Here is a 14126-nt window from a genome sequence, read left to right as displayed (position 1 = left end):
GACCGAACCAGGGAGAAATAGAAAATATGGACAGACAAAATCATATGTACTGAAATTTAAACAGTGAATTTAAAACTTCCAACAAACGAAAGTAATTCTATCAAACCTTTAGAGAAGAGTCAACACCTGTCCTTCAGAAACTCTTTCAAAAAGTTGCAGAGGAACAAAGCCACCTAAACTCATTCTATGAGGCCACCATCACTCTCGTACCAAAACCAGACAAAGATACCACAAAAAAAGAAAAGTCCAGGCCAACATAACTGATGATCATAGATGCAAACATCCTCAACAAAATACTAGCAAACCAAATCCAACAATACATTAAAAGGATCATACATCATGATCAAGGAGGCTTTATCCCAAGTGTGCAGGGATTTTTCAATATCCACAAACCAGGCAGTGTGATACATCACAGAAACAAACTGAGGAATAAAAAATATACACTCTTCACAACAGATGCAGAAATGCTTCTGACAAAAGTGAACACCCACTTATGAAAGAGTTTCCATTAAGTGGACATAGAGGGGAAACTACTGAAAGGAAAACACGGAAAGGATTTCCTCCAAGATCAGGAACAAGATAAGGATACCCACAGTCATCATTTATTCAACAGAGTTTTAGAAGTCCTAACCCCATGGCAATCAGAGAAGAAAAAGAAATGAAAGGAATCCAAATTGGAAAAGAAGTAAAACTATCACTGTTTGCAGATGACATGATACTATACATACAAAATCCTAAAGACTCTACTTGAAAACTACTAGAGCTTATCAGTGAATACCGTAAGGTTGTAGGATACAAAATTAATACACAGAAATCTCTTGCATTTCTATATACTAACAGTGAAAGATGAGAAAGAAAAATTAAGGAAACAACCCCATTTACCATAGCATCCAAAAGAATAAATTACCTAGGAATAAACCTACCGAAGGAAGCAAAAGACCTCTACTTTGAAAACTATAGGATGCTAATGAAACAAACTGCAGATGACACAGATGGAAAAATATTCCATGTATATCCTTGAATTGGAAGAATCAATACTATCAAAATCACTGTATTACTCAAGGCAATCTACAGAGTCAATGCAATTCTTATTAAATTACCAATGGAATTTTTCACAGAATTAGAACAAAAAATGTTTAACTGTGTATGGAAACACAAAAAGACTGAACAGTTAAAGCAGTTCTGACAAAGAAAAACAGAGCTGGAGGAATCAGGCTCCCTGACTTCAGACTAGAATACAAAGCTACAGTAATCAAAACAATATGGTACTGGAACAAAAACTGAAATAATCAATTGAACAGGATAGAAAGCCCAGAAACAAGCTCATGCACCTATGGCCAATTACTCTATGACAAAGAAGGCAAGAATACACAATGGAGGGACCTCCCTGGTGGTCCAGTGGTTAAGGCTCTATGATCCCAAGGCAGGGGGGCTGGGTTCAACCCCTAGTCAGGGAACTAGAGCCCTCAAACCACAACTAAGACCCAGTGCAGTCTAACAATTTTTTTAAAAAATAGAATATACAATGGAGAAAAAACAGTCTCTTCAATAAGTGATGCTGGGAAAACTGAACACCTACATGTAAAAGAATGAAATTAGAAAAATCTCTAACACCATAAACAAAAATAAACTCAAAATGGATTAAAGATCTAAATTTAAGGTTAGATACTATAAATCTCTTAGAGGAAAACATGGGCAGAACACTCTTTGACATAAATTGCAGCAATATCTTTTCCAATCCACCTCCTACAGTAATGAAAATAAAAACAAAAATAAACAAATGGGATCTAATTAAATTTAAAAGTGTTTTCGGAGCAAAGGAAACCATAAAAAAAGACACCTTACAAAATGGGAAAAAATATTTGCTAATGAAGCAACTGACAAGAGGTTAATCCCCAAAATATACTCATTCAGCTCAATATCAAAGAAACAACCAAACCAAAAAATGGGTGGATGATCGAAATAGACATTTTCCCAAAGAAGACACACAGATGGCCGAAGAGCACATGAAAAGATATTCAAGATCACTAATTAGGGAAATGCAGAACAAAACTACCAGAAGGCATCACCTCACCAATCAGAATGGCCTTCATCGAAAACTACAAGGACTTCCCTGGCGGTCCAGCAGTGAAGAGTCCCCCTGCCACTGCAGGGGATATGGGTTTGACCCCTGGCCTGGGACAGAGCAGCCCCCACTGGCCGCAGCTAGAGAAAGACTGCACACAACAAACAAGACCTAGCGCACCCATAAAGAAAGAAAACAGAAAACCTCTACAAACAATAAACGCCAGAGAGAGTGCAGAGGAAACAGAACCCTCCTACTCCGTTGGTGGGAATGTAAACTGGGAACACCATTATGGAGAACAGTATTGAGGTTCCTTAAAGCTAAACGTAGAACCACCATATGATCCAGCAATCCCCCTGCAGGGCATACATCTAGAAAAAATGTAATTCGAAAAGATACATGCACCCCAGTGTTTACTGCAGTATAGCCTGCAATAGCCAAGACATGAAAGCAACCTAAATGTCCATAACAGATGAACAGATAAAGAAGACAGGACGCCTATGTATTAATACAATGGCATATGACTCAACCAGAAAAAAGAATGAAATAATGCCATTTCAGCAACCTGGATGGACCTAGAGATTATTCTCTTAAGTAAGTCAGACAAATATGACAAATAGCATATCATTTATAGGTGGATTTCTAAACAATTATAGAGATGAACTTATTTACAAAACAGAAACAGACTCAGACTTCAAAAACAAACTTATAGTTATCAAAAGAAAAAGGTAGGGGAGGGATAAATTAGGGATTTGGCATTAACATATACACATTTATATAAAAAAGATAATCAATATGGACCTACTGTATCGCACAGTGGACTCTACTCAATATTATAATTCTATAATAACCGAAATAGGAAAAGAATTTGAAAAAGGATACATGTATACGTATCACTGAATCACTTTGCTGTACCCCTGAAGCTAACACAACATTGGAAAATAAAAGTAAAGCCGGGGCTTCCCTGGTGGCTCAGTGGTAAAGAACCCACCTGCCAGTGTGGGAGACACGGGTTTGATCCCTGATCCAGGAAGCTCCCACATGCCATGGAGCTACTAAGCCTGCACACCACAGCTACTGAGCCGGCGCGCCACAGCTACTGAGCCTGTGCTCCACAGCTTCAGAGCCACAACTACTGAGCCCCCCCACTGCAACTACGGAAGCCCTGGCGCCCTAGAGTCTGTGCTGCACAACAGAGATGCCATCCCAAGGGGAAGCCAGTGCACCGCAACGAGAAAGTTGCCTCCACTTTCCAGTTAGAAAAAAGTCTGCGCAGCAACAAAGACCCAGCACAGCCAAAAATAGAGAAATAAAGCAATGAGCCAGATTTAGGCTCTAAGAAATTACAGTTTCTTCTACAAACAAACAGCATTTTAAAAAATAAATGGAGGAATTATTTAAAAAAAAATGTGGGCGAAATAAGAGATACTCTAACCAAACACAATATTTGATTTCTGATTTAAAGAAACCAATTATAAATTAACTTTTAAAAAAATAAACGGATAAAAATCAGACAGTGGATATTAGCTGATATTAAGGAATCACTGCTAATATTGTTGGGTGTGATGATGGTTACTCTTTAAAAGTCCTTACCTGTTAAGAGACACTCACTAAAGTATTAACTGAAGAATGACACGCTGTCTAAGCTTTCCCTTAAAATACTCCAGTGCACGTATGTGCACACAGATGCACACACCTGAAACAGTGGGGCAACAGATGAAACGAGATTCGCTGGATGCAGGCAACTACTGAAGCTGGGCGATGGGCATGGCGGGAACATGACAGTTTTTTCCCTAGTTTTGTGTATGGCCTGCGTGTGTGTGTGCACGTTCTAAAATTTCCACGGCAAAGACTTTTTAAAAATAAGGAAGCAGAGTGGGATATGTAAAGAAGCCAGATTCCTACCTCATAAACTGGTCCAATTTCATAATCTGTGAAAAATCCGATGGAGGGCTTAGCTAGAAACACTGGAGTATCAGCACAACTGTGGGAGGGAAAGGGAGGGTGAGAGAGGCTGTTAGTTTCATCCCTGTAAGTGATTCATGGAAAATAAATACATTCAAGCCATCAAAGAGACTGGCAACACATCATCCTTTGGGTTTTATTGTTGGCAAAGCAGGTCACAAAACAATTTTACAGCAAGACTGAATCTTTGTGAAGATATATATAGCTACACATAGCACAGGGAAAACTCTGGAAGCTTAAACACCAATATGTTTTTTTAAATTTATTTTACTTTTACAAACCCTTGTGTCGAGGGCTGACTTTCAACAGATCACAGCGAGGAGCTGCTCTGCTACATACAAAATCCCGAACACCAATATGTTAATTGCATGGTTTATATAGGTGCTATTTTTTCTCAGCAAATCTTTTCATTTTTGGTTTTTCTCTTTTCTTTTTGGCAGGACCAAGTGGCCTCTGGGATCTTAGTTCCTCAACTAGGGATCAAATCCAGGCCCCCTGCATTAGGAGCACAGAATCTTCCTCACTGGACCACCAGAGAAGCCTAAGTAAATATTTTCTGTTTTTTTTTTTTTTAATAAAAGCATATTATTTCTCTAATAAATAAACATTAATAGTGTTTTTTTGTTTTCAATTTATTTGGCTGCACCAAGTCTTTGTTGCAGCAGGCAGGATCTTTACTTGTGACAGGTGGGATTTAGGTCCCAGACAAGCGATCGAACCTGAGCCCCAGAACTGGGGAGCACAGAGTCTTATTCCCCTGACCATTAGGGAAGTCCCACACTAATCATTTTAAGTCCATTAAAATTATGAACCCGTGAAGCAAATCATTCCCTTTGTATGGACACTTATTGAAATATAGCCAAACGGCTGCCCAAGTGGCTCAGTGGGTAAGGAGATGCAGGTTCGATCCTCTGGGACAGGAAGATCCCCTGGAGTAGGAAATGGCAACCCACTCTAGTATTCTTGCCTGGAAAATTCCATGGGCAGAGCAGCCTGGTGGGTTATAGTCCACGGGGTCCCAAAGAGTCGGACACGACTGAGTGACTGAGCGCACACACTCTTTTAAAGAAAAATCACTATCTGTACTAGTTACTTGTCATTAAGCAGATTTGAACGTTTTTATTATCCAAGACACATGAATATAACGGCAGGAGCACACAGCTATAGAGATGCTTCCCATTTGACCCAGGCTGTTCAGATATAAGCAAAGGGCCAACACTAACCATATTCCTCAAGAAAAGGTCAGAAAAGCACAAAGCCAGGACTCTGGGGATGTCCTGAGGCCACACCCACAGGCAGCCCTGAAGCCCTGCTCGACTTGGATCCTGACCCCGGGGCCCCAAACCTCAAGGACCCTCCAGAAGCCAAAGCAGACCCACGGCCTTCTTTCTGTGCTTTCCTGTACAGGGTCCAAGTCTCTGAAGAGTCAGGAGAAGACGCACCTCTCCTCCAGCTCTCTGTCCTGGAAGTCTCCTACCCGTGCTGGCTTCTTGGGAGGAAAGAGAAGAGACTTGCCTCCCCACGGGGTGTTAGGAGGGAAAAAGCGGGGGTTTCTCAGGAAGCGGTTCCGACTCTCCATCCTGGCAAGCCGAAGCCGCTCCTGCTGCCTCTGGGGCACCCGCAAATGGTTCATCCAGTTTTTATTCTTCGGTAAACCTGTTTTCTTTGAAATGTGAGAAAAGGATAGAGTCAATGAGAGGCTGAGGGGGTGTGTGCGTTGACATCTTGCTGATCCCGTGACCTCGGATGGCCAAGGACACTCTCCTGTTTTGCTGTGGCTTCATTATGACGTGTATAACCTGGAGCCCCTTCCCCCTCATCATGGCCCTGCCCTCCCCGCCCCCACCACACCCTGGCTTCAAACTCACCTTGATGGCTGCTCTGGATCTGAGTTTGGCCTTAAAAGACGAGTCCCACGTGAGGCTTTCCATAGTATAGTCCGTCTCCTCCGCAGATGGAGAGGACATCTTCCTGCATGTGGGCTTCTTGGTCAGCTCGTTCTTTGGGATGGAACGTTTCTCAGAACTAAATGTCAGTTTTGAATATCCAGGGACAGAGACACCTGTGGCACCAGGAAAAACATGAAGTTACCAGACCCAGGGGAAGAGGTGACCCATCCAAGATGACTAAATGAAATTATCAAAGGCACCGCTAGCTTCCTTTTTCTAAATGTTTATATTTCCCACACCAGATGTATTAAATAATCGCCCTTCAGCAACTCAGTTACTCCTGGAACTTACTCTGTATCCTTGAGACTCTAAGGTTCATACTGTATTATCTGTTCACTTGTCCAACATGGCCAGGAACAGGAGAGGACCACGGTCACACATACACATGGACACATACCGCACACGTGAACACGCCTTTTAAAAGGCTCACATGAGAAATCAAAGCTTGTACTAGCTTTGTAGACTGTAAAATCATCTCCAAAAGGTTAAATGAGGATATTCAACGTTGCCAGCAGTGAAACTGGTACCATCACGTCTCCGAGCACAGTGCCAGGTGAGTGCTCAATAACATCTACTCAGTACTCTGCAATGACCTATATGGGAACAGAATCTAAAAAAGAGTGGACTATATGTATGTGTATACTGACTCACCTTACCATATGCCTAAAAATAACCCAACACTGTCAACCAACTATACTCCAATAAAATTGATCTGAAAAAGAAATAGAACCAGATCTCACAGGGGGAAAAAAAAAATCCTCAGTACATGTGAACTCCATCCTTATTTACCTGCCTAAGATAGTATTTGAAAGTTGGTTGGAAACCAAGTGGCTGAGTATCCCAGGTACTTGGTTTTGCTTCCTCTTTCTGGCCTCACCTGTCAGCATGGCCCAGGCCATCAGTTAAACTCTCTCTTCATCTACATCCTCAATTCTCTGGACCCCCATCCTCCTACCCCAAAGGCTTTCTCAGCTCCAAACCCCCAAGAGATCATCAGAGTTCCACTGACTGGGGCTGCTGACGAGCTTATCTTTGGAGCCTGGCACCACCAGGCTGCCATCCAGATGTCTGGTCACAGCATCTACCCGGTGACACTTCCAAAACATTACCTTCCTGCTTAAGCCCACAAGACAGCTTCCCACCCCACTCATTCTCAGAGGGTCTTGCCTCCCACAGCGCAGGAAACTAGCCCCATATCACATTCACACACACACAGCCTTCGCTGCTCCCAACCTTCTCTCCACACTCAAAGTCGCTCCTGGCCTGTAAGGGGTATGCAGAACCCCTAGGTCTGTGTTCTGAGCCCATCAGACACTTGCTCCCTTGCTCTTCTGTCTGCAGATCTGCCCTCTCGTGATTCATTCAACTACATTTTAAAATAATTTCACATCTTGTCATTGGGCAACTGACAAGGATATCATCACTTTGAGAATCTGAGACTTTTATCTCGTAGGAGTTAGTAAGCTAGTGAGGAAGTGGCATGCTCAGAGCTGGCCCTCTCAATAGCCACGATCAAAAGATCTATGAACAAGGAAATGGCACAAAGGTGGCTGCTGTGGTCCTGCTACTAAAGAACTTCCCTGGAATGGTGTCAGAGGCTCGAAGGCAGTACAGACACATTACCTTTAGGTGCAGAACAAAATGGCACTGAGTCACTGTAGTAATCATTCGGGCAGATCAAATGGTGCTTCCGTAGCAACTCGTTGTCCACACACCATCTGAAGATGGTCTTCACTACACAGAAGGGAAAGAGAAAAGCTGTTTCGAGGCAGATTGATGTCAAAGAAACTACACTCAAGCTTTCTTCATCCTCCCAGCCTAAACCACCTAACAGAATTCTTCAGTGGTGATTTTGAGATTTAAGAAACTCATCAGTGAGTATTTTAGTTGGTCACTTACAAGAGGCCAACCACTGGGCAAGGCTGTGTTGTGGTATTATTTAAGCCAAAATATGGTTACTCGCAGAGAGATCAATAAAAAAGCGTTAGGAGAAATAGAGTAGATTGATGGGTGGCCCCAATTTTTCACTCTTCTCTGTATCCATGTGAGTGTGCAGTTCCTATTACTAGAGACAGAGCCCACTTCTTCACCCCTGATGTTGGCTGTATGATGTGCTTTGATCATGAGATACTGGCAGGATTTTGAAAGGTGCTTGTGCAGCTGAGCCTTCCCTCTTGTGTCTTTGCCATTGTCATGAGAAGAGCTCCTGGCCCTTCACCCCGGACCCCAGCAGGAATCCATGTGGAGCTGACCTGAACCCAACATGCAGCAGGGAACCACGTTCAGCTGGATGTGCAGCTGGACGTTGGTCTAGCCAGCTAAGCCCAGCTAGATCAGCCAACCACCAACCGACCAGCAGACACAGGAGAGAAGATCTCATTTAATAGAATGGGAAGTTGATAAATAACATCTTGGGTTGATGAGCACGGAAACAGTAGACAAGGTATATTATTGAGAGGCTTCCAAAAGAATTAGAGCTAAAAATGGCCATGTCTGGCAAGTGGCCTAAAGTTGGGAAAGGTGAGGTGGAGGATTTTTTCCAGCAGACTTCTTGAGCAGTGTTAGATTTGTAGCAAAATTGAGAAGAAGGTACAGAGGTTCCCCATGCACTCTCTGCCCCGACACATGTACAGCCTCCCCCTTTATCAACACCCCTTACAACTGAAGATCCCGACACTACACACCATTATCACACGAACCCTGAAGTTTCTATTAGGATTCACTCTTGGTATCCTACAGTCTATGGGTTTGGACAAATGTGTATTGACATATGTAGGTGAGGATTTTTTCTATTTTATTAGAAGTTTTTCTAAACTATTTGATTTTTTAAAACCATGTACACAGCACTTCCCTGGTGGTCCAGTGGTTAAGACTCTGCCTACCGATGCAGGGAACATGAGTTCAATCCCTGGTCCAGCAAGATTCCACAGACGATGAGGCAACTAAGCCGGTGCGCCAAAACTACTTAGCCTGCACTCTAGGGCCCGCGAGCCACAACTACCGAGCCCGCATGCCTAGAGCTCGTGCTGCGCAACAGAACGCACAACACGGAGAAGCACTGCAGCTAGAGAGCAGTCGCTGCCCACTCCAACTAGAGAAAGCCCGAGCGCACCAGCAAAGACGCAGCACAGCCAGAACCCCCCAGCAAACAGGTGCGGGGACAGTGGAAACAGGGACAGACTATTTTCTTGGGCTCCAGAGTCACTGCAGGTGGTGACTGCAGCCATGAAATTAAAAGACGCTTGCTCCTTGGAAGAAAAGTTATGACCAACCTAGATAGCATATTCAAAAGCAGAGACGTTACTTTGCCGACTAAGGTCCATCTAGTCAAAGCTTTGGTTTTTCCAGTGGTCATGTATGGATGTGAGAGTTGGAACATAAAGAAAGCTGAGTGCTGAAGAACTGATGCTTGTGAACTGTGGTGTTGGAGAAGACTCTTGAATCTCTTGGACTGCAAGGAGATCCAACCAGTCCATCCTAAAGGAAATCAATCCTGAATATTTATTGGAAGGACTGATGCTGAAGCTGAAACTCCAATACTTTGGCCACCTGATGCAAAAGAACTGACTCATTTGAAAAGACCCTGATGCTGGGAAAGATTGAAGGAGGAAGGAGAACGGGACCACAGAGAATGAGACAGTTGGATGACATCACCATTTCAATGGACACGAATTTGAATAAACTCTGAGAGTTGGTGATGGACAGGGAGGCCTGGCGTGCTGCAGTCCATGGGGTTGCCAAGAGCTGGACATGACTGGGCAACTGAACTGAACAGCCAAACCACCCCCTCTCAAAAAAAGAAAATAATCATGTGCACTACTACTTTGACAAAAATTAAGGAATAAATAGGGTGAATGGAAGACTTGAAAGTTTTCAAGCTTTGTTGATTGTTCCGTTAACAAACATGGTGCTTTAAGAGGACTTGCTGAGATTCCCCTGATGGCCCAGGGGTTAAGTGGACTGCAGGGGGCACAGGTTACGCTTCCACTGCAGGGGAGGCAGGTTCAATCCCTCCCTGGGGAACTAGGATCGCACAAGCTGCTGGAGCCAAATAAAGGGGAGGCTGTTTGAATGTAGGGGATTACGGAGTGGGAGAGAGGTCAGGGAATTAGTTCATTATGAAGAACTTCAGCCCACAGCACTGAAGCAAGGGGCTCTTAGGACATGATCTGGGCTCTTAGGACATGATCTGGACTCTTGCTATGAAACTCAAAACTGCTCAGTCATCTGCCCGCTCCTGTTTCTGGAGAACAGAGGCTTCCTTCCAAAATTCACCAAGAGCCTCTCATTGATCCATCCCAGAACCACAGCTGAAAGGGTCATTCTGGGCAAATGTGGATCCCAGGCCTCTCCTCTGCAATACAGAGCCCTCAGCAGGGAGTGGCAGCAATGCCAAACTGACCCAGTCCAGCCCAGTTCCCAAGGACTTGGCAATGGCCTATTTGAAATATTAAAAGATAAGATAAAGCTTCCAGAAAAATGGCAAAGGCCATGTGGCAAGGAGATGTATCCTCTCTCTTCTGATACAATTCCCTCCAAGGTCCTCCCCTAGGCCGTGGGCAGTTCCCTGTCTGCAGGAGTGGGCTGGTGGGGCGCAGCTTGTTATCAGGGCTTTGGGAAATCTCTCTCCACATCAGGCATGGACGGTGGACCAGGTGAGCCTTGGACACCCTGCACTGGCCTTATGACCTCTTGTAGGAAGGGTGGGCTTCCTACATGGACCCTGTCCCTGAGCATGGGACTGCAAGGCACTGGCTGCTCCCTTTCCCAAAAGATAATTCAGATAAGACACCAGCAAGGAAAGGGAATGAAAGCACAGAACATTCTGCAAAACTCTGATCTTTCTCCCTCTGTCTGGAGAATTTACACATGTTTTCCACCTTGTGACATTTGTATTAGCAAAGAGAGAAAGGTTACTTCAGTACCTCAAATAACAATCACCTTCAAGATCAATCATCCAAGTTACAAAAGAGGTTCTTGGGACACCACTCTCTACCCTGAGAAGCAGAACCAGAAAGGTGTCCAGGGAACTGGATTGAGGCCTCTACTTCTGCTATTTCTGAAATAAAAAAGAGAAACCTTCCCAGCAGAAGGCTGAGAAACCAGGGTGGATAATGTCTGTTTATGACCTAATATTGCGTACTAAGTCACTCAGTCGTGTCCGACTCTGCGATCCCATGGACTGCAGCCTGCCAGGCTCCTCTGTCCATGGAGATTCTCCAGGCAAGAATACTGGAGTGGGTTGTCATTTCCCACTGGGGAATTTCCTAACCCAGGGATCAAACCCACATCTCTTAAAATCTGTATTGGCAGGGGGGTTCTTTACGACTAGCACCACCTAAGAAGCCCATAACTTAATATTATCTTGGGTAAAAAAATAAAATGAAGGTCACTGGGAAATGCTCTTGGCTGATGTTTATTTCCCAGTTCTCAATGTTTTATTCCACTTTCCTTAAAAGCAAACAAACAAATAATTATGTAACCTCCCCTGATCTCTAGCCAGAAGAATCCTACCAAAGACAGGGACAGGATCTGACTCTGGGGACTTGCCAGACAGCAGGCAACCAATAAATCCTCCCGAGAATCCACCACCAGTCATCTCTGCCTAAATCCACGACTGAGGGACGGGGTCTGGCAGCTACACGACTGCTGCGGAGAAGGGGGGACAGGAGACATGGAATCTGCACGGGGTGCTCACTGTCTCATGGGGCTAAGCTTCAGCGAGGGCAGACCTGCCAGGGGACAGGGCCCCACACACCCTAGGGGAAGCCATCTACAACCGTGTGACACTGTGCATGGAAAATAGGCCTTCCCCCTCCTCCTGACAGCAGACAGACACGGGCTTTGACAACAGACACAAGTTCAAAGCTGGGTCCCAGCCCTTTTGAGCTGTGGGAATTTAGGGAATCATCTGAGCTCCTCTCTCAATTCCTACACCTGTAAATGGAGAGAAAACCTATCTCACAGGGCTGTTGGAAGGATTCCGTGGAATAACATTCATGAAGTATCTTACCCATCATCTGGTCCCCAGCAGGACCCCATAAGTGTAGAGCTCTCTGAAGCCACTGTATCTTCTACTTCTCCCTCCCTGCAAATCACGGACATGCCAGGTCTCCTCACCCTAAAAGCACTGTCTCTGCTGCCCTGGAAAATGATGATTTTCAGGGATGCAGGATGACAGATCAAAGTCTTTGGGGGGAATATAAGGTACCAGGACTTCTTAGAGAAATGGCTGATTCCAGGTCTGGAGCAATAAACACACAAGATGAACCTGGAACATCCGATCATTCCAGAAAGTAAGGAAGTTTACCATAGGCAACCAATGTTATGCCAATAGTCAGGCATCAGCTTGAAAAGGCTCCAAGCGGCTAAAGATGGGACAATCTGAGCATCAACAGGACAATAAACATAACTAGTTATGAAATCCATGAGAAAAAAACCAACCAACCAAACCTTTTTACTCATCTTTGGAAGATGTTATGGAAACCAACTCATTATTTTTAAAAACCGGCAGATAAAGGGAAAGAATTAATTCTGCTCCTATCTTGGGGTAATCAGTCATCACAGAAAAGTTTCTTTTTACAGTATTGCAGTACCATTAGCTTTATAATTTGTAACCCCTAATGAAACAATATATCTAGGCAAAAACTGGCAGCATCATGAAAATAAGAGATATCAAACACTATGCACCTCCTGAAGGGAGCACACAGCACCATCTGTGAACTGGGCTCTCCCCGTCTCCTCTCAAAAGTTGAACTTAAATCTCATAAAGCCTCTAGAAATAACTAGTAAACTGCAAGGAATACAGGGATCATAAGAACAGGTTAAATGATACCACAATGGTGAAATCAGCAAAATCCAGACTATAGACAAATGTATAGAAAAAATGACCCAGTTTCTTTGACAAAAAACATTTACCAAGTATCGTCAGAGAGATGGTAGACTGAAAAGAGTTCTTAGCACCGCTGGTGTGGGGATTTGATGAGGAAAACACACACTGGTCAAATCTGAGAATACCTCTTCACAAGATACTAGTCAGTTACAATCTAACATGGAGAACTTAACGTGGAGACATGAAGGTGACCAGGTGATCAGGGCTAACATCACTTATGCCTCCTGATGTGCGGCAGTGAGAGGAGCCAAGTGCTGGGGGGCTGGAGCAGCCAGCATCATCCGTGTGGTGCCGCTGCCGAGCGTGAATTGGAGTTTGGTCACGAGGAAACATTAGAACCACCTTACAGAGTGAAAGGCTTCTCAAGAACTGTCAGGAGGGACTTCCCTGGTGGCCCAGTGGCTAACACTCTGAGCGCCCAATGCAAGGGGCCCGCGTTCGATCGATCCCTGGTCAGGGAATTAGATCCCACATGCTGCAACTAAGACCAAGTACAGCCAAAACAACTAATTAAAAAAAAACAAACATTGTGAAAAGAGAGGATCCTGGGGAGACGGGCGTACAAAGCACGGGGACTCTGTCTCTCCACCCAGGCGCAAGTTGCCCTAGTACAATCAGCCTAATTGAACTACTCTGTAACTATGGCATCTATTGAAGACTTGTGCTTCCAGGGGGAAGCCTGGACAGGCAATTGCAGTGAACTTAGCAGAGGAGCAGCTCCCACCCCTCACTCTCAGTCCCAGGGCAGGCATCTGTGCATGTGTTTCTGGGGCAACCTACACACAACCCGTGACAGCCTGGCTGACCCAAAAAGCCTGTCCTGCACGTACCTGGGATCTGGGCTCTGACTGCCAATGACCACACAGGTGCAGGCAAAGAACCGCCTCCCACACTGTGGCATGCCCCTCCTCCTCCAGGTGGAAGCGACTTCTAGGGACTTCAAATGGCTGGCACCCCCTCCTTCATCTTTCCCTTTTCCCTCTTTTGAAAGCCAGATATTAAAGACTAAGACATTCAAAAACAACTGCAGATTAGGGAGAAATCAGAACATGACCACATACACTCAGGGAAGGCTTCAGAAAAGAACCTTAAGATTATAGCTCAGGTGGAACCTCAGCACAGATAGCCAACAGTAACTAACAAACAAACCCAAAAACAATTACAAAATAACCAGCAAGCTCTGTGGAAGAGGGAGAATCTGATTTCTAAAGCCACATAATTATTAGATTCAATGATTAGTTTCTAACAAAAAAAA

The 14126-nt window shown here is 44.3% G+C and overlaps 1 protein-coding gene across 4 annotated transcripts in view; it reads right to left on the bottom strand.

The window, feature by feature from the left end:
* DLEC1 (DLEC1 cilia and flagella associated protein) overlaps window positions 1-14126 on the bottom strand; it is an 87143-nt gene that overhangs the window by 64135 nt on the left and 8882 nt on the right. For all 4 annotated transcript variants that reach the window (XM_027958016.2, XM_042236490.1, XM_042236491.2 and 1 more), the window contains exons 3-6: window positions 7603-7713; window positions 5899-6092; window positions 5473-5693; window positions 3971-4049 (exon numbers count right to left, since the gene is read on the bottom strand). In XM_027958016.2, coding sequence (XP_027813817.1) covers window positions 3971-4049; window positions 5473-5693; window positions 5899-6092; window positions 7603-7713 — 605 coding nt within the window. The remainder of the gene's footprint in view (window positions 1-3970; window positions 4050-5472; window positions 5694-5898; window positions 6093-7602; window positions 7714-14126) is intronic.

The sequence above is a fragment of the Ovis aries genome, chromosome 19, assembly GCF_016772045.2.
Source record: "Ovis aries strain OAR_USU_Benz2616 breed Rambouillet chromosome 19, ARS-UI_Ramb_v3.0, whole genome shotgun sequence".
NCBI lineage: Eukaryota > Metazoa > Chordata > Mammalia > Artiodactyla > Bovidae > Ovis > Ovis aries.
This window is presented reverse-complemented; position numbering and strand designations above follow the sequence as displayed.